Below are 19,719 nucleotides of genomic sequence, written 5' to 3' on the forward strand. Positions count from 1 at the left end.
TTCGTGGAATCTCTTTTTTAACATCTAGTCTACATCTCTTGTGTTTCACAGTCATTACTCTTCGTTTCTCCCAACCACAGAACTATGATGACACAATAGTTTCGCAGAAAGTATTATTTCACATGACATTTCAATCGAATCGTTTTCATTTCACTCGAATCGTTTTCATTTCACTTTTGTTTTCTTCAGTCAGTGAGCAGTGTTATAGGATCCTGGAGGCTGGGGAATATAAGAGACCTCAAAATTGATCTAAGCCAATTCTTTTCTCAAAGCAGGAATCCCTTTCAAAATGCACCTCAGGGTCATTTAATCTGTTTAGCGTGTAATCTCTGCTTTTACATTTACAGGCTTGAGGCAGCCTATTCTATGTTTGAACAATTCCGAGTGTTAGAAAATGTATCCTGTTGTTCATTCAAGTTCTTGTGATATGCCTGCATTAATACAGATTATGCCAAATGAAACTAAAATGCCTTCCCCATAAGCCCCAGAAATGTTTAAAGGCAATGGTAGTGTTCTTGCCTAGATGTCACCAGCTCCTGCAACCTCTCTATGTGTGATGTAATTTAGCGTCTTCACTACCCTCCCAGATGTGCGGAGTGGCCCTCTCTGTAGACACTGTGTTAATAAACTGGTTTACAGTGGGCTTGTTTTCACAGGACTCCATGCAAGAGGCTCATGTTAAGTCTTTAGAATGATGGCAGAAGGAATTCGAGAGTTACATCTGCACTTTTACACTAACCTACAGAGTCATGGGCACTCGGGATGTCCATCAGGCCATTCGTGCGCCTCTATCTGCTACCCAGGAAAGCCCAGCTAGCCACTGTCACTGGGGAAACTGCAGCTCAGAGGTGATGGGGAGCTGGTGAAGACTCACAGTGACTAGCATCTAGAGGAGAGGCAGGACCAGAATTCTTCATGAAGCCTTTTTACAACTTTCATTCCCCTCTCTACATGCAATAAAGACCAGCTTGACACACGAGTATTCAGACAGTGCGTAGGCATGGGGCTGCCTACGGATCCTGAGTTGGCCAGGAAGCTCTGAATGGGTAGGTTGGATGGTTTTATCTTTAATAGTGTAAAGTAGCTGTGAAAAGAGAAGAATAAGGCATATCTAACTGGTCTGGTTTCCTCAGGGGTTCTCTGATTACTGTTTCTGTGAGGAAAAGACAGGTTGCAAAGGGAAGACAGGGAAAAAATGGCCACTCAAAAAGGCATTAATCTAACATCCTTCACTTTGTGAATGTAGAGATCTCAACCAACTTCTTTCGAGTCCACAGAGGCAGCATGGCATGAGCCAGATGCAGAGTATAGTCCCGGCTTTGCACTTACAATTGAGTTAACGTGGGCAAGGTATTGGTCTATGTGGGCCTCAGTTTCCTTATCTGTCAAATGGGCATAAGGACAGAAGCACGTGCCTGAGGGCTATAGTGAGAATTGTACGAGTGAAGGGCTTAGGACAGTGCCTGGCATCAGAGGCGGCACTACACAACCGTTCTCATCACGAATGGTTATTATTCTTTCCTGTTATCCTGATTACTTTGTTGTGTAGTGAGTTCAGAGGTGCCAGACTGCTTCACTGTCACTCTCACATGCTTCCTATTAAAATCTGTGCTTGGAATCCCAGTGTTAGCTGCAAGGAATCATGCCCTTGCCCTGCGGTGGTTAGTTTGCCGTGGTCTTCTGCAAACTGAAACTTTCACAAGTGGTAAAATGGGCAAATGGAATGCCCAGAAGCTTGACTGCCTCTCATCACAAACACAGCTCCTGCCCAGCTGATACGGAGCGGTCCTGTTTAAGTGAGGGAGCATATGTGCCATGTGGTGGATTCAAAAGACTGCACTGGGGCCTTTCATTTTGAGTGTCTTTGACCAGAGAGCCCCTGTGTCAAGGGGATGGTTTGAGGTACTTCCCGAGGGGCCTGACTTGGTCCTGCACCAGCTGCTGTCCTGTCCTCTGGAGGCTGGCTCTGGTCTTCCACAGTCAGTGGGGTCCCCACTCACCATTTCCAGGAGGTCACTCAGGATGAAAAGAAGCCGAGCTCTCTAAGAGCAAGCAGAATTCTGCTTCGCTTCACTTCTCCTTCTGGACTGTTACTGGACTTTTGCTTTGCAAGGTAGCACATTACTGCTTAGACTCTTAGAACTAACAGACTTGTAAGGTCACCTGCTCTGCCCCCTCATTGAAGGTTTGGGTAAAGGTGACTTATTCAAGGTCAGATAGTCACTCATTCCTTAAACAAATATTCATTGAGACTGTGTGGTCTGCAGTGTTTGTGTCAGTGGCAGAGCAGGACTGAAATCTAGTCTAAAACTATTTCTCATCCAGGGTTCTGTCCCCCAAGTCCTGTGGCCTCATACCTACTGTCTTCCCCCAATGACGCATCACTTTGCAGCTATGGGATGTTAAGTCTCATATCCCATATCCCCTGTGGACATTATCTCTGAGCCTGTATAATGGGAAACACGATGTATGTAAAAGATAGACCCAGGGCCCAAAACCTTTACCCAAAGGCACCTAGCTTTGTTTTCCCCAAATCTACAAGAATGTCATGAGAACCAAACTCAAATTCAACCTGAACATTTGCTAAGTAGCATAAAGCAGCCAAGTATCCTATCTGGATTGGACACATCTCCAGTTGATAGAATATGCCGGGTACGAGGGCCTGGGAGGCAGTAGGGCATAGAGTGGAAAGGACGTGGAGTCAGACCAACTTGGGCCTGATTCCAAGCTCCTCCATTTTCCAGCTGTGTGACATGGAACAATATATTTAATTTCTCTGAGCCTCAGTTGGCTTACCTGTAAAACAGGGATCATAGCAATAAAGTCTAGAGTCACACTGTGGGATTAAATGAACTGAAGCATGTAAATCACCCAGGCCAGCAAATACTGGCATGCACAGACAGCACCCAGTGTGGTGATTCGTATTCATGCCATGACTTCCCCAACTTGTCACGTGGCCATTGACAAGGCATTGAACCTTCCTGAGAAGATGTTTGCCTCACTTACCTAACAGAGCTAATGTGAAGCTCTAACTTGAATAATCCATGATGAAGTACTTTTTTAGGTGAAAAAAAAAACCCATACATACAGACTATAACCTTGTACTTTTTTCCAAAAGATTCCGTAGCCTTAGAATGACAGGTGAGCTGCACTTAGCTATATTTGCTCTGGCCCATGGTACAGACTTTTAGATTAAAAAGGAGATTGGGTTAAGTTTCCCTGTAGGTCCCAGCCCATTCCATACATGTTCCTGTAGCTCGGTTTACCCAGCTCTCCAGCAAGAGGGCTGGACGCATCAGAGCAGATTGATCCCCATGGCTGAGAAAACGACGTTAACCACATGCGCAGGTGGCGTACACAGAGGTGGCATCGTCATAAGCTTAAAGAACCAAATTACAAGTCTACAGTTCTCCTTTATCTCCATTTTGATCTTTCCAAGAGAGATTTCGAGAGTTTAAAACGTGGAGGGCCAAGATAAGGTTTTCATTGTTTGCCTGTGTATACCCTTCTTTATGACTTTTCTTCATTCCAAAAAGAGGCCTTAAGGTGGTTTACAAAGATTAATACAGAAGCTAAAAGTAAAATAAATAAGAAAAATAAAATAGAAGGAATTATAAAGTTGAAGGGAAAAGCAAGATGAAGCTAGGGTCAGGTCAGGGCATTAGAACGGGCCTGTACAGCATGGCATCTGGGTGCCTGAGCTGGGCCCTGTCTGACTCAGAGAGTCCTGGCAGGTCCGGAAAGAGGCCCACTCCAGCGGGTCAAGATTCATATTGTCATTTGCTGTACATCTGAAACTAACATGGTAAATCAATTACACTTCAATAAAAAAAGATTTTTTTAAAGATTGTTTATTGTCCAGATAAGAGTAAACCCATTGCTCATGCAAGCCTTCCAAGATCATTGACAACCCTCACACTTGCCTAGGAGCGGTTGAATAACAACTGAGTGGCTGAGTTACGTTCCTCCACTCTTTCAATAACACCATAAAACCTAATTTATGTTTTAACAGTTCATCAAAATCACCTCTACAGGGCCAGAGTACCCTGGTGCAGTTCACACCTTTCTGCCAGTTAAACTTAGTCTGAAAAGAACGTTTAAAGAAACAAAAGGAAAGAAAACCCAACTCCATGAAGATTATTTCTTACAGCTTAAATAAACTTTGAATGTGTAAGGATTAAAGTAATATGCTCTTGAAGAGCCAAAATTCTGCATAGTCAGTGGGAGATAAAGGTATAACCTTCGAGGGTCCCCTGAGGAAGGGGACAGGATTATTTCCTCACTTAAACAAACTGACCAGTTCACATCCTTGAAAGTACAGCTGCACAGCCTCCACCTGGAGGTGGCCTGAGGAGAACATGCATTGGGGAAGATCGAAACTGTCCTAAAAAAATCATTCCTTGGGAACACAAACAGAAGGCAGAGGGACCAAAAGACCCCGGTGTTCTACTCTGTAGATGAAGGCAATGGTGATTTTAGCCTAGAAAACTTTCAGAGTAGGTATTATCAATCATCCCCCAACCAGGAAAAAAATTAAGACACTTATAATAACTCACTGAATGTCTAATTTTATGTGATATAACTTTTGGAGATGCCTCCAAGAAGATGTGGATGGAAATGTACTTCTAGGCAGTTCAGTACATGGGGGTGGGGGAGGTGATATCTACCAAAAGTTCTAGAGCAGTTGGTTTAAGCTGTTTGTCTTTGACAGGACCATTGTCATATTTATGCATAACTCACTGACATTTAGAAATATTATTTGATTCTTCCCTTTTCTACTCCTGCCAGCTTGGACTCTTATTCCCTTACTTTATTTTCCTGCCTTTCTCTAAGATGGAAAATAGACCCCACGCCAGTGCCAATCATTTTTCTCTTTTTAGAGAAGCACTCCAGGCCTTGCCTATGTGCAGCATAACAAATATTCTGGTCTTGGAAGGCACTGAAGGGTGAAGGGGTGGTCTGAGGTTCTGCATGTCTTTCTCCTCTTGACACCCAGTCTGCAGTATGAGAGGCAACAGACATCGACGGGATCAGGCCCCTTATGAGATGGAGTGGGAGATTACAAGCCAGCGTAGAATGATTGTTCTCTGCCCACAACCTGGATTGCAGACTAGATAAGACATCTCAAATAGCCGTAACATAAGGCACAGTATAGTATAAACTATTATACTGATAGGAGGGAAAACCGCCCCCTACCCAAATTAAGGTGATTCTGTATTGTCTTCTTTTGCCCCAAGTTTCTTATTCAGTTCAAGTCACCAAATCTGTGCACCTGCCAGGTGCCAGGCCCTGCGTGAGGGGCTGGGGGTCCAGTGAGGATCAAACCCAGCCATGCCCTCAGATTCCTAGCAAGAGTCATCAGAGCTTTGTAAAGGTGTCTTTTAGAGGCCAGGGACTTGGTCTTTTTCTGATGTGATTTGATATGTCCCCTCAAACAGCCCCCCATCCAGGAGGGGAGAGAGCAAACATTTTTCCAGGAAAGGAATTAGCATTGAGACACCACAGCTGGAAACTGGCAAGGTGCCATCAGGAGGTTGGGGAAGTGATTTATTTTTCCAGCCTCACCACAGGAGCCAAAGCCCTGGCAGATGCCTCCATGCCGTAGTTGCAGCTGATCCAAGTGAGATCATTATTAATTATTAGTCACTTTTGAATGTCTTTCTCAGAAACTCCAGAATACTTGGGAAGCCCAGACCCTCCTGAGTTGCAATCAATAGTGTGTGCACCTTGCACAGGGACCTGAGTGGCATGTAATTATAAAACGGTATCGATTCCTGGAAAGGGGGTTGAAAATGTACAAATCCTTCACATAAAAATCAGCTAAATCTTTAAAAGCCTTGATTATATATTTTTTTCCCTCAAGAAGGAGACTGATGGTGGGAGTAAAAAACTTGGAATGTTAGCTTAATTAGGGCTGTTTCCTTCCAGGAGCCAGATCTGTACACATAATTATTTTATTCTCTGTGCTGGCATTGATTCACTTTGGTTGAGTGTTGGAAATATCTCTGTTTTGGGTCTGTAATCCAAATTACTCAGTCGGTTCCTATGATGATGTTTTATACTTGCATCTTCCTGTATTATTTTTCTGTAAAACAAATAATCACATGTCTGGAACTTGACTCATCTCTCTCCCCCAGCCTACCCCTCATTCTCTTCCCCAAACCTGCTTTTCTTCCTCTGTATCATACCATCTTCCATGCTCCTGGCCAGAAACATCACTCACCACTCACCGTCACACACCCCAGTCACTGAATTCTGCCCATTTTATTTTGGCCTAATTCTCATTTCTACTTCTAAGTTGGTGTCCACTACGGTCCTCTGGAATAACCGGAAATTGGGATAGTTTGTAGTTTTTCTTCCTTTCGGCTGTGTCTCAGCAGTGATTATGAACATAAGCTGTCTTTGCTTAGCTCATGGGTGCCTGAGTGTTTTCTGCCTGGGCCCGTAGAATGACCTCACCCTGACCTTCAGCATCTAGGCCTGCCCATCTCGCTGTGGGTAGAAGCCCTCTGGCCATGGCATCTGATGGTCAAAGTCCTCCAGCGGCTTCTCCTCATCAGATGCGCAAGTATCTGTTGACCTGGAAGTAATAGACATTGAGTCTCGAAAGTTGCAGCTTATCTCCCAAACCTCAGAGGTTGTTGGAAGACAGCAGATCCCAAGAATCAGGAAGACCTTCTCACTTGTGGGTTTCTCTGGAGCTTTGAGTATCTGTGGTTGGGCTAGCTGAGGCTGTGACAGAGCTTTTGTACTCAAAAGCTGTTTCCTTGGTTTTTTAGAGCTAACTGATCAGTATGATACAGTCACAGTTCATTTTTATTTTGAATACCTCATGCTTCCTCAGCCAGGCAATGAAGTGCTGTTAAGACATTTATGAGGTAATGGACCTTCTGATGAGTCCCCTCCAAACCTCCTGTTTGAGGAAGAAGAAATCCTAATGCCAGCACACGGCTCTGACACAAAGGGCCTGCAACATTTCTCAAAAGGGGCCCTCCTGGTGTGCAGGACGGGGAAACACTTTGCAATGTACAACCATCCTGCACATTGTGGAACGTTTAGCATCCCTGGCCCCTCAGGCTAAGTGCCAGTCATGACCCCCAGTCACTGAGACAACCAGAAAAACTCCCACAGGCCCCCATATATGCCAGATGCAGCAGGGATCAGGGAATGGTGCTACCCTACTTGAGAAACACTGGCTCCTGTCACTGCTTCTAAGATGTTCTCCTTGACTGAGAGGATAACGAAGGCTGGGCTTAATCATAATGCTCCTGATGCCACCTTATCTCCTCTGTTGATTGAGCTCAGGTTGGAGTCACGTTGCCTGGCTTTGAGATCAAGCTCCACCACTTACTGAGTTTGACCTTGAATGTGGGCATGATCTTGAACAACTACTTAATCTCTCTGCACCTCCATTTTCTCATTTTAAATGGGGGATAACAGTAATACCTACCTGAGAAGATTTTTTGTGAAGGTCAAATAAGATAAGGCATGAGAGGCGTTTACCACGCAGTCCACTTTCGGAGCTGCAATGACTGCGGAGCTACAATGAGATGATGATGGCTCCTGAGCTTAAGGTCTTCCTTGAGTTACAAGTTGAAATCGACACTTTAAAGTGAAGACTCCAGAAAATCAAGAAAGGCAGTATAGTGTATCAGAAAGGGGAGTGGACTGGGTGGGAGTCAGTGAGTTCAGTTGCACCCTCAGCCACAATTACCGTATGGCCTTGAATATGTCACTTCACTTCTCTGGTTTTTGCTTTCTTGATGATACGTGTGCCCTATGTGGTGTAGAAAAGATTGAATGACTTGAACATTGCAAATGTGCTTTAAAGCCTAAAGCTTTAGGCTTTAAAGCACATTTTGATAATATATAATATTATCAAAATGTGAGTTTTGATAATATATAATAAGTTTGATAATATATAATAAGTAACTTATTATTTGTCAGTGTTACCTACCCCTGATTAGAAAACCCACATCAGCCAATTGGGAGAACGCACTGAATGGGGACATTTTGGGAGATGTATAAACCTGGGGAGTCTACCTGCATGGTAGACAACAGCATGTTCTGCACGACACTGAATTGCTCTCTGTCACCCCCATCCTGGCCAGTGTGTCCCCCAATAGCACAGACAAGGAGCCTTTGGGCGAGCAGGCAGGCATCCCTCGTGAAGAGCTCACATCCACAGTCCTACAGTCTCCCTGCCAGTTCCCCAACACCGCCCATCAGTGCCCGTTTCCTTCATGCTTGTCTGCTTGTCGCCCCACAGCAACAGAGGCGGGAGAAGGAGCTGAGGAAGCAGCAGGAGAGGGAGCAGCGTCGGCACTACGAGGAGCAGATGCGCCGGGAGGAGGAGAGGAGGCGCGCGGAGCACGAGCAGGTACAGCTGGGGCCAGGGAGCCCCACAGATGGCCCCCGCGTGAACACCAGCACCAGCCTTCTCTGGGGTGTGGGTCACCTTCTCTGAGGTCTGCTCAGTTTAAGCAGGCTTTTACTCTTTCTCAAGCAACTGTTCCCACCTATTCAAGAAGTCAAATGCACAACCTTGGCAGAGCCCACCCGGCCAGCCTGGCTTCCTACCCAGGCCAGAGCCCCCTGACATACCTCGATCTTGTGATTCTCCCAACCCCGGGTGTCTTCTTTGAAGGTAGCACTGAAGCATGATACATGAGCCAAGTCCTGCTCTTTCATGGCTTTCGAAGAGCTTTCCTACTCCTGCAGCCCTGGGCTCCATGACTTTGAGCCATCGATGCAGACCCCACTCTCTCTCTGTTAGAATCACATTCTGACAGTGCAATGAAACTGCAGGATGGTTTCGTTACAAAGACAGAGCAGGGTGGCATTCAATCATCATTTTATCCCTGCTGCTCGCACAGGAGCCTCTGGACTTTATGGCGTTGTGAATTCCAGGTAGCCTATAAAGAGGAAGCCTGTAATGAAAAGCCTTAAAATACAGCTGGGTTATCAAAACCAAATAGTAACAGCCACGCGCCGAGCTGCGCAGCTGGAGGGCTTGTGCTTTTGACTGCGTTGAAATGCTTTGGCTTCGGTGCTGTGTGCCTTTCCTGTAAGAGAGGAGGTGTCTGGGTGTTTTTTTTTCCCCCTTCTTCCTTCCACACTTTCCCTGGCAGCTCTTGTCACCTTTCAAATTACTGGTTCTTTTTCTCTCTCTCTTTCTCTTGTTGTGTTCCTCTGAATTCTCTGCTGCCTACCTCTGCAGGAGTACATCAGGCGACAGTTAGAGGAGGAGCAGAGACAGTTAGAGATCTTGCAGCAGCAGCTACTGCATGAACAAGCTCTACTTCTGGTAATGGGAAAGCGGAGCCAGCTGACCTGCTCAGGGTGCATCGCGCGCGTGTGTGGGTGTGGGTGTGTGTTTGTGGGTGTGGGTGTTTTGTCTTCCATGCCAGTCAGGAACAAGGGATCTTCCAAGCCTCATGGACCTTGAAAATCTAAAACGTAATACGTTTCCTGACCCATTGTGTTGGGTTTTAACACATTTAATACACTTGTTATGAATTCTTTATTAACTCCATCTATTCGTGAAGCCTTAACATGAATCCAGCCTTATTATAAGTTCAGACCATTTTTGAGACCCACTGTATTTGTTGCAGAGTAATTTTTAAGGTCATTTGCAACATGCTGGAATACAATCACAGCAAAGTGCACCTCTTCCATGAGAACCCACTCAGCTCTGTAGTCATATTTCATTTGCAGACTATGAGTTTTACCCTTACGATGGGAACATTGTGTGTTCCCTGCTCATGCGGCTTCCACTTGAAGTGCTCTTTTATTATTATTGCCCTGCTCTCCAAATGAGCTTCTTGGTGTATCCAGTTTTGTTTTGTTTTTTTTTAACTGAACTTTTTATTCAGTGGCACTGTGATATTTTTCAGCCTGTACATAAGCTTGCTAATGGCTTTTGTGGGTCCAAGTTTTGTTAAACAAAAGATGATTTAGGCAATATCTCTAGCTACTTATTTATCTTTGTACTTAATTGTACATGTTTGAATGGTTTAATTACTAAGCCAGGAAGTGGATGTCTCCTTATAGGAGTTCTGTGCTGACCATCCAAAGGTCCTTATTATTGCCACTTTCTTGGTTGCAATTCATCAGGGGCAAGTCACTTAGCAAAGGGTGGTGTTCTGTAAGGGTTGCCAGTAGAACTCATGTTTTCATTAAATGTCGCATTCTGTGTAGATGCTACCCTGAGGCTGTAGCGTATCTCTGCGGCACATCCTGATATCCTCCTGTGGTTCTGTCGGTATTAAGGCCCTTTGTTATTTATCATCTCTTCTGCTTCCATTGCATGCTTCACTGCTACGGACACATGGTTTCTGTATGGTGATTTAGCCTTTTCTTTGCTCCCTTTTCCTGATCTGGACAGGAATATAAGCGCAAACAGTTGGAAGAACAGAGACAAGCAGAAAGACTACAGAGACAGCTCAAGCAAGAGAGAGACTACCTGGTTTCCCTTCAGCATCAGCGGCAGGAGCAGAGGCCCGTGGAGAAGAAGCCCCTGTACCATTACAAAGAAGGGATGAGTCCTAGTGAGAAACCAGCATGGGCCAAGGAGGTAAGTAAGCGGCGTGTACAGCCAGGCCCTGTTGGCTGGGATCTTGGCCGTAATGAGTTTTTCCAGTAGAAGTAGAGTTAAACTAGTGCTATCAAGTTGGAAAAGAATTACTCATGAGACACACATCCTTTGTTTTGGGAAGAACCATAACATTATTTCCATAGAGAATTGGCAAGGCACCTTAATCCATTTGTGGCTCTTTTTGTAAGTAACAATAGGAAGTAGAAAATCCTTTTCCTTATTGGAACGCAACTGAGTCTGTGGCATGAGGATTTTTAGTGACTTCGCCGTGGAAGATGTGATTGAAGATAACGAATTCTAGGTAGGATCATTCCTGTCCATCCCTAGACCCTGAAACTGATCATTAGTATTGTCACCAACATTCCATGATCTTTTGTGATACCGGCGAACGCACAGTTGGTCCCAGACTTGTGGTTGTGTTTCAGTTACAGGATGAGTGGTCATTTATATTTCTTTTGCAAATATTTCCAAAGTCATGGTCCTTACTTTGTTCAACGGCTAGACTAAGGAAGGGTTTTTGGAAACTTGACTCTGTGATAAGCTATTTTTTAAAATCTAATTAAAAATCATTTGGATCGTAGAGAAAAAACGGTTGATCATGAAATGAGTAAGGCACACAACAAAATAACTCCAGCCAAGATCAACAACCCTTCCAGGGAGTCAGTGTGTCAACTCATGTGCTCAACACCCTGCTTTTCAGTTCTGTCATTAATGTGGCACCTAGTGATTTCCTTTATTTTCTTGTGAGCATAACTCGTCATTTAGAAGGGTGTTTTATATTACTTTGTATTTTGTTCTAGTATCTTCAGGTATTTATTGCTAGAGCTTATTTCAAGTTATCTAGACTACTATATTACCAGAACCAGATTTCTTATATAAGATTTTATTTTTATAAGTTTTTCTTTTTTGTTTTCTATTCTATCTGACACATAGAAATATATACAAAATGCTTAAAATTATGTTGTCCTAATGTTAATAATGGTTGTTTATGGAAAGTAGAAGCTACAAGGTTTTAAAAAATTTTTGTACTCTTATGTATTGTTTAAATCCTTTATAACGGTCATTTACTAGTTTTACAAAACTAATAACTTTTTTCTTTTAAAACTTAAAAACTAAATCTGCAGAGAAAATCGTTTGTTTCATCGTAAAGAACACTTTTGATCATCTTCCCTTAGAGTCTGTAAGTGCGATTTGTATTTACCTGTGTCTGTACCAGAGGCCCCTTTCACCGAGGTCAGTATTCAGTTTTGTGATCCTGCTCCCAGGTATAGCACCGGCCCCTAATAACCCGCCTGTTCTTCCAGCTAAGCAGAATCTCTATGCTGTTAAACAGCAGCTGACCTGCTTCCTGGCTGGCAGAGATGTGCCGCCTTCCTCCACTGCTAAACCATTTTCTAGCCATGCCAAGCTGAAGCCCTCAGCTAAGCCAGACTCACAGCTCCTCATCGTGGCAGGTGTTCAGAAGGCTGAAAACCTAGCCTCTACTAAGCTAATGCCAGTAGCACCTGCAGAAATGAATGATTCCAGATCAAGACTCCTGATTGAGCATCACTCACGGAAGAAAGATGGACCAGTTTGTCCTATTAGACTTGATCTTGAACATCAACTGAAGCCTCAGGAAGCCTCAAGGACCACAGTGAGATCAATAAAGCAATCTCACTCCCAAGGATGTAGCCCCAGTCGAGAGTTAAGATCTCAGGTCATCTGTGTGTCATCTCTCAACATCTCCAAAGTGATGAGCCCCCAGCTGTCCATTACTGCAAGTAAGGAGGGCCCGAGAGATTCATGTGGACTTCGGGGCAGGCAGGGTGTGAATTCATGCATTCATGCAAGCACCTCGACTCCTCTGAGAAGTGCTGCATTGTTGAATGACCTCATCTGGGTGTGTGACCACCTGGCTTTCAGCGCTCCCAGCCCAAGCATGAATTTAGAGCAGAGACACCTACAGATCACATTGGAGAAGACTGTGATGTCTTGCAAAGCATCGCAGAATTTCTTCTGTCCCCCGTGCAGCTCCCTCAGGCACAAATGTACCAGAAAGGAGTTGGAACTTACTTCCTTCCACCTCTACCCAGCAAGTTCTAATTTGAACTTAAACGTTTTGACATCATTGTTTTCTAGTCACTATTTGTCCTCATCATTAAATTTCCTGGCCTATCCCCTCTGTTCAGAACTAATTCACAGTTCCCCAGCTTTTAGAAGCTGTGGCATTCCTGGGGACAAATCTTCACAGATGTCATCAAGGCAGTTTTCTAGACCTCCTAATTCCCCTATGCTTCCCAGACAGGCTTCTAGCAGTAAAGGAAACATAGCCGTTGGGTGTGCAAACAGCATGGCTGTGTCATCGAGCACCCCCAATGGGAGGTTCCCCAGCTGTCCTAAATCTGGGCCACCTCTGGTGGGTGACGTCTTCCAAGGTTCCTGGCTTTTTAGCAGCTAGTGCTCTTTGGGCTTCGTGTACTTCTAAACAGGTAGAAACATTTTTTTAGGACTTCATACTTAATCCTATCCTCCATGGTGTGGTTAACATAATCTAACTTCCAGCTAACCACCTATCTATTCATGGAACAGTTCCCAAGTCTTTGAGTGGGTGTTCATATTTTAAAAGATGAAACATTTAGATGATAGAATGAGTGACAGTGCTAAATTGGAGACTGGAGCAACTGGTATACAAATAAGAGCAAATAACTGCCTTAATTTAATTCATCATTTTTTTACACCCACTTCTTAAAATGGAAATAAAAAGGAGTGTGAGGATCCTTACCTTCTTGATCTTTCAATGCTTCTGATCAGCAATGTATGAACTTTTCTTCTAGAGCTTTATTTGCAGTTTTCTTTTCTTATAATAGAGAGGTGGGTAGGGCTGAAAGTAGCAAACAGTAAAATACATTTCAAGACTCGAGGTATGGACAGAATTTCTAGCTCAGCGGTATCTCAATTATCAACTGATAAAAGAACCTGGGTTAACCTCTCTTTTGGAGGTGGAATAAAAGCGACCATTGTCATTTTCAAATGCATCTTCTGCCAGGGTATATATGTGAAATACCTTCACCACGGAAGAGTGGGCAGAGCTATGCCTGGTCTCCTGTGATAGAGGGTCTGGGCTTTTTGCCCCACGTGCCATTGAAGACACCACCCTGCTGTCTTCCACCCACAGCAGCCTCTTCTGTATTCTGCTACAGTGTTTGTTTTCTAACTCAGCTCTATACCTTTCATCAGGATGCTTTTTCCTGCTTTGATTATTTTTCCATCCACTTATTTCTCCTCCTTATTGCAAATCAGCATTTTTTCATTAGCAATGGAATATCATCATAAGGTTTCATCTCCCTGGTTTTTGTCGCTTCACTTTGTAAAACATAAGTCATCATCACATTTCTCAATACCTTTCTTATTAATTTGTCGGATGCAGTAAGAACAAATGAAAATCCGCGATTATTTTGGCAGATCTTGTTGAGCTCTTCTCCCTCCCCTTTTACTCAGTATTCTAGTTGTCTTAAAAGGCACATTGACTTTGATTCTCAGATGTCAACCAGAAAGGAAAAATTAATGCCTCTATTCAAAGGAGGAGTTGGGGGCATGCTCACTCCTTTTGAATGCTCTACCATCTCTGGATTGGAATGGAAGTCAGATTTGTTCTGTGAAAACATCAATATGACATCTGTTAAACATCGGCAAAATTTGAAGTTCCCAACACACACACTGGCACTTTTATAAAGATGGATATCCCTTTTTTTTTTTTTAATAATGCCCTTCTTTATAATGGTGCAAATTCCTGTTGCTTAAATGACATGTGATTGTCTGGGCCTGGCAATAATTTTTTAAAAAACGTTTACCCCCATGCTGCAGTGACAGAATGCTCTGTCTACAAGAGTACTGCGTGAGACTGTATTTTAATTTTTTTTAACACTCCATCATGATCCTTCTTGGTGATGCATGCCAGTCATCTGGCCATGGTTTTATTTGGCAAATAATGGGCCAAAATGTCTCTTTATATCCCATCAACCCATTGGACTTTGAAATCCCTCTACCTAAAAACTCCTTCTCCACTTGTGTTCTCTGCTTTACATGTGTTGCTTTTTTTCGTTTTATATATGAGGTCGCAAATGACTATTTAGAGAGTTTACAGTTCTACTCCCATCTCTCTCCAGTTTCTGCTTCTCTCTCTTAAGATTTAGCATAAGAGAGACCTGGCAGGAAACGGGAAAGAGGTTGTTTGAGTTCCAGTCATTCCACTTCCTGTGGCTGTGTGCCCTGGTTAGTCTGGTCACCATGATGAAGTGCAGCCTCCCCATCGGTGCTTCCTGTCTCAGAGTTGGGAGGATTGTGGGCAACCACGTATATGAAGGTGCCATGGAAACCGTAGGCACTGAACAAATGCGTACGAACTATGATACTCAATGTATTTCCGTTTTGCTCCCAGGGCCATGGTTGCCCGCAGGGATAAGTGTTCTGTCTCTGTTGTGTCTGGCTTGGATTTCACATGAGCAGTTCACGTGCATTCCCATCTCCTCCGCTTCCCTCTCCCTGGTGAGAGCTGCACACTGTCATTTCCCATCTCAACTTGCTAAAGATTTGCCTCATTCCTTTGGGGGGGGGGGCACTAATTAGGTTTTACTTATTTATTCATTTTTAGAGGAGGTTCTGGGGATTGAACCCAGGACCTTGTGGATGCTAAGCAAGCGCTCTACCACTTAAGCTATACCCTCCCACACCCTTTTTTTTTTTTTTTTTTTTTTTGCCTCATTACTTTTAAGTTATGTGCTCCATTCACCTGAAGAGCTATACTCTTCTGTGGAATCATTGGTTAAGAGTATCTTAGGAAAGTGGTCCAGACCCATCTCCTTAGGCAAGACTGCATTATAAGCATTCTCTATGAATGAGAGTCTCCCGTCCTCAGAGGTGCCCCGGAGAAGGGACAGCCCCAGTCTTGCCCAGTGGTTTTGCCAAAAGACAGCATGACTCAACTCTTTATGCGACCAGTGAGTGCAGGGTCAGAGTACCTAATGAGGACTTAAAGGTTGTTTGTTGACTTCTTTCTCTTCCTCCAGCATTGCTAGTAAAGACATATAATCAAACTGTTTTGTTCAGTTGGGAAAAAAAAAAGAGAGAGAAAGTAATTTCCCATATGGTTGTATTCCATCCACCACATACTGGCTCTTAAGTACGGCTTTCTAAGACCTGGAGAAACTCCATGGACCCTACAATCATAGAAAGTATTATTAAAATGCACCCATATGACACAGTAAATATATTTTTGTTGTCAACATTTTAAACATTACTTCTGTAATTTTGTTTTGAAATTTTCTCTTAGCAGATATTCATTATTGCTAAGGGAGACATTGGAAGCTATGAATTATTTTCAAATGTACAAAACAATTTAATAATTGACACTGATAGAATGTTTACACATATATGTGTTTCAATGTATTTTTATTTATTTTGAAAATTTATTTTGAAATCTTGCAATCAACACACTTATTGTCAGGCCTTCTGTGTTTATGCAGCGTTTATATATCTCAAAGGCTTTAGACATCGCTCCCGTAGTTCCCAATAGACGACACAGCCCTGCCTGGAGCAGAATTTTATTTCTGAGACAACAGTTATTTTTTTCTTTCTCCCTGTAATGCTGTTATAAATAGTATAGCATTTCTGCAGAGGGGATCCAAACCTCTCCGAAGTTACTTTAGTTTTGATATTAAAATAAACCTTTCAAGGGGAAAAAAAAAACGGATTTTACAGTAAAATTAATCAGACTCTCCTAAGATTGTTCTCTGTACTCACTGATAATCTCATCAAGTATGCGATCCTTTGTAATACATATCTTTTGTTGTCATGGTCTGGCACCTTGCCACTATGTCTGATGCTACTAGCACAGTCTTTTCTGGTGGTTTTTCTGCTATTTTACGTTTTCTTGGCAGCAGGAGGTTGGGGCAGAGGCTTAGCTAATAGTTTTTTTTTTTTTTTTTTTTTAGTTTCATGAAAGACAGATTGAAACATATCTTGATTGTAACCCAGTTTTCAACCTTATATATTCTTAAGTTGGGAGAGGAAAAAAAAACACTTTCTTTTTTGCTCACTCACTATTCAACTTGTAGACATAAGATGTGGTGGGTCAGGAGGCAGGCATTTTCCCAATATCACAATAACCAGAAGGGCCTGCTCCTGGACATGCTACACAGCTTCCCCCCCATCTGTCTGAAACTGTCATTAGGATATTTGATTTGATGTCTTTGCTCCAATACTCATGCTATTCTTTTGGTGTAAAAGCAACAGGCAGTAATATCATCCTAAAGACTTTGAGAAAAGATTTTCTTAAGATAGAGTAGCCTGATTCCTCACTGTTACACTTGTCACATAGGTTTTCAAATTTCTTCAAGCAACTCCAACCCAGGAAATTTCACCACATTGGACTCAGCTGGAAATAATCTTCAGAATGAAACAATAGATTATTTACATCCTATATTTTAGAATGGTACAAACTGAAACGTACTAATGGTAGGATTTAGTGTGTTAACTAACTGATAGAAGGCATAGGAAATGTTACCAGAAGTACATTATATCTCAATGACTAATTAAACTCATTTACTGCCCGTGGAAAGCAGCACCCCCCTTTGTGCCCTGTGCATTTCTAACGACAGCTTTAGGGCCATGTGGCCCGTGGTCCCATTAGAGGCAAGGATGCTTCCTTTACTTGAGCCTTGTTGCTGGCAGTTGCCAAAAGAATTCTTTACCTCAAAAATGGTTTCTTTGTTCAAAATGTAGTCTTAGGGAACAGATTTTTTTAACTATTATTTTTAATGTACTGTCTCTGAATGTGGGTTAAAACAGTCTGAGGAGGTTTTACAGCTAAAAAAAAATAATGACAAGTACTCTTCAGTCTCTTACAATATTTGGTTCTTAAATGTCGATTAATAAGTGGCTGTAGTTTGGATAGCCAAGTAATAATCCGAAAACGAGTTTGAACCTCTTAGATTCCTAACCTCAGACAGCAATGGTTTGGTTGGTGAGTGTTCAGGTAGTGAGGGTGCTCATACGTGTGATTTATCTATTAATGATCTAAGAAAACAGCTATTATTTGACTCACTTCAGTGGTCTGGAAATAGGCACCTTCTTTTCAGAGAGTCTAGTATTTGGAAAAGCAATACGTTACGTGCCTTGGTGTCAGTTTATATAGGGCTGTCTTTGCAGAACGTTTTCTTCTTTGTGGTCTTACCTCAAAGCTGGCTTGTTTTTTCCCCTTTTGCTCAATGCGCTAGCCAAATGATCATTGCTGGTGTAATACTTTGCACACAAACATGCACAAAGTATACATGTTCTGGTTTCTATTCCTGGCTTTTTGCAGCAAATCTTATTTGGTATGTGGTAAGCTTCTGGGATGTGGAATTTTAAAACCAAAGTCAACTGGATGCCAATTGGGTGTACCCTGCACAGCCATGGTGGGAGAAGAGGTGTTCAGAGCAACCCTAAGTAGAGGCAGAAGGGTGGTTTTCTATCCTGTAGGACATCTTAACACCTTAGCATGTTTGTGGTTAATATGAGAGCTTAAAAAAACAGACTATGTGAGACTGAGTCTGCCTCCAAAAAGAGTCAAAATGGGATGGGGGGAGGGTGGGAGAGAATAGCTCTTTTGAATTTGTATTTCAAATCAGGCAGTAAAAGGAATGAAGACTCTTAGCTGCTACATACAAATGTGTCTTGAGGACCTTCCTGTGAGTTCCTTGACAGACTCTTGCAACACACGTAGCAAGTCTACAGAAGAGAGTTAAGGGACATCGGGGTGGGGCGCCTTGCCCTGGTCGGTGTGGAAATTACAGCTGTCAAATTGACCCTAAAGAAGTAAAGGACAGGATAAGATGGATCTGGAAGAAAAGTGCTAGACCTCTTGAGGTTGTTGAAGATTGTAAATCAGGTCTTACAGGGTACATTTTGTTTATCTAAATTTTCCTTTAATTTTTCCTGTGCCGCAGTCTGCCTGCTGCAACTGAGGGTAACTTCTACCTGTAAAGAGGGCCTTCCCTCGTCCTGGGAGCCTTCCCTGGGAAGCACTCTGATCAGTTATCCCCTCTGGGCTGAGAGAGACTCTGCAAGAAAGGAAAGGACAAGGACATGAACCGTCCAGAGAGGAGAGAGGGTTGGAGGACGGAGAGGAGGAGACACAAGAATGAAGGCTGAGTGTGGAGAAGCGGGGGGAAGAGGAGATGGTGGGGCCGGGAAGCCCAGGCTGGAAGTGGAAGGAATGCAGTGTAGAGAGCAGGGAGAGACAACTGAAGAGAAAAGGCCCTTAAGAGAGAAAAAGAAAATGACCCAGGAAATCTATTTAAGTCAGGCCATGCTCATTAATTGAGACACCCACTTGCCCACCAGGAGAGCATGTGACGAAGTGGAGGCGGTGCACTCAGCCTCATCCTCTTGTTAGCCCTCCCGGGTGGCCCCCCCTTTCCCATGAGTCAACTCAAGGCAGTTTTCTGTTTCCCCCCAGCAGTCGTGGTGCCCCCATAGTTGCCTCGCTCCCTCCCTGGTCCCGGCTTTGTGACCATCCGGCAGGACGGTACTCCCACTGACGCAAGATACACTCATAGGCAGGTCCCAAATTCCCAGCCAGCAAAAGAGCACAAGATAATGGGTGATGGAAGGGTGATGTCTTAAGTGTTCTGTGTGTTTTTCATGCCTGTATTTACTCTGACAAAAAAAAAAAAAAAAAGCTTTTTTGCAAATTCTCGATGCAGAGCAGACATGGGAAGTTTGGGGTTTATTTTTAATGAATTGATCAGGGGGACACAAAATGGCTGTGCAGCTGACTACACCAAATCCTTACAAGGAAGTAAATCGGCTTCTGTCTGGTGAGCATCGAGGCATTCTTTTTTTTTTCTTTTTTGCTTCTAGGTAGAAGAACGATCAAGGCTCAACCGGCAGAGTTCACCTGCCATGCCGCACAAGGTTGCCAACAGGATATCGGACCCCAACCTGCCCCCGAGGTCGGAGTCCTTCAGCATCAGTGGGGTTCAGCCTGCTCGGACACCCCCCATGCTCAGACCAGTCGATCCCCAGGTACATTCTCCCTCCCTTCCACTGGGTTTTTCAACAGGATGTGCAGTTACCTAATAAAACCTAATAAAAGTCCA

General features: G+C 43.4%; 1 protein-coding gene across 8 annotated transcripts in view; it reads left to right on the forward strand.

Moving 5' to 3' along the window:
• The window catches only part of TNIK (TRAF2 and NCK interacting kinase), a 362,683-nt gene that overhangs the window by 279,524 nt on the left and 63,440 nt on the right, over positions 1-19,719 (forward strand). For 5 of the 8 annotated variants that reach the window (XM_032484363.1, XM_014562072.2, XM_006188085.3 and 2 more), the window contains 4 exons: positions 8,270-8,380; positions 9,221-9,307; positions 10,388-10,576; positions 19,481-19,645. In XM_032484363.1, coding sequence (XP_032340254.1) covers positions 8,270-8,380; positions 9,221-9,307; positions 10,388-10,576; positions 19,481-19,645 — 552 coding nt within the window. The remainder of the gene's footprint in view (positions 1-8,269; positions 8,381-9,220; positions 9,308-10,387; positions 10,577-19,480; positions 19,646-19,719) is intronic. The other 3 variants (XM_014562074.2, XM_006188087.3, XM_006188088.3) reach the window with 1 other exon arrangement.

The sequence above is a fragment of the Camelus ferus genome, chromosome 1 (assembly GCF_009834535.1).
Source record: "Camelus ferus isolate YT-003-E chromosome 1, BCGSAC_Cfer_1.0, whole genome shotgun sequence".
Lineage (NCBI taxonomy): Eukaryota > Metazoa > Chordata > Mammalia > Artiodactyla > Camelidae > Camelus > Camelus ferus.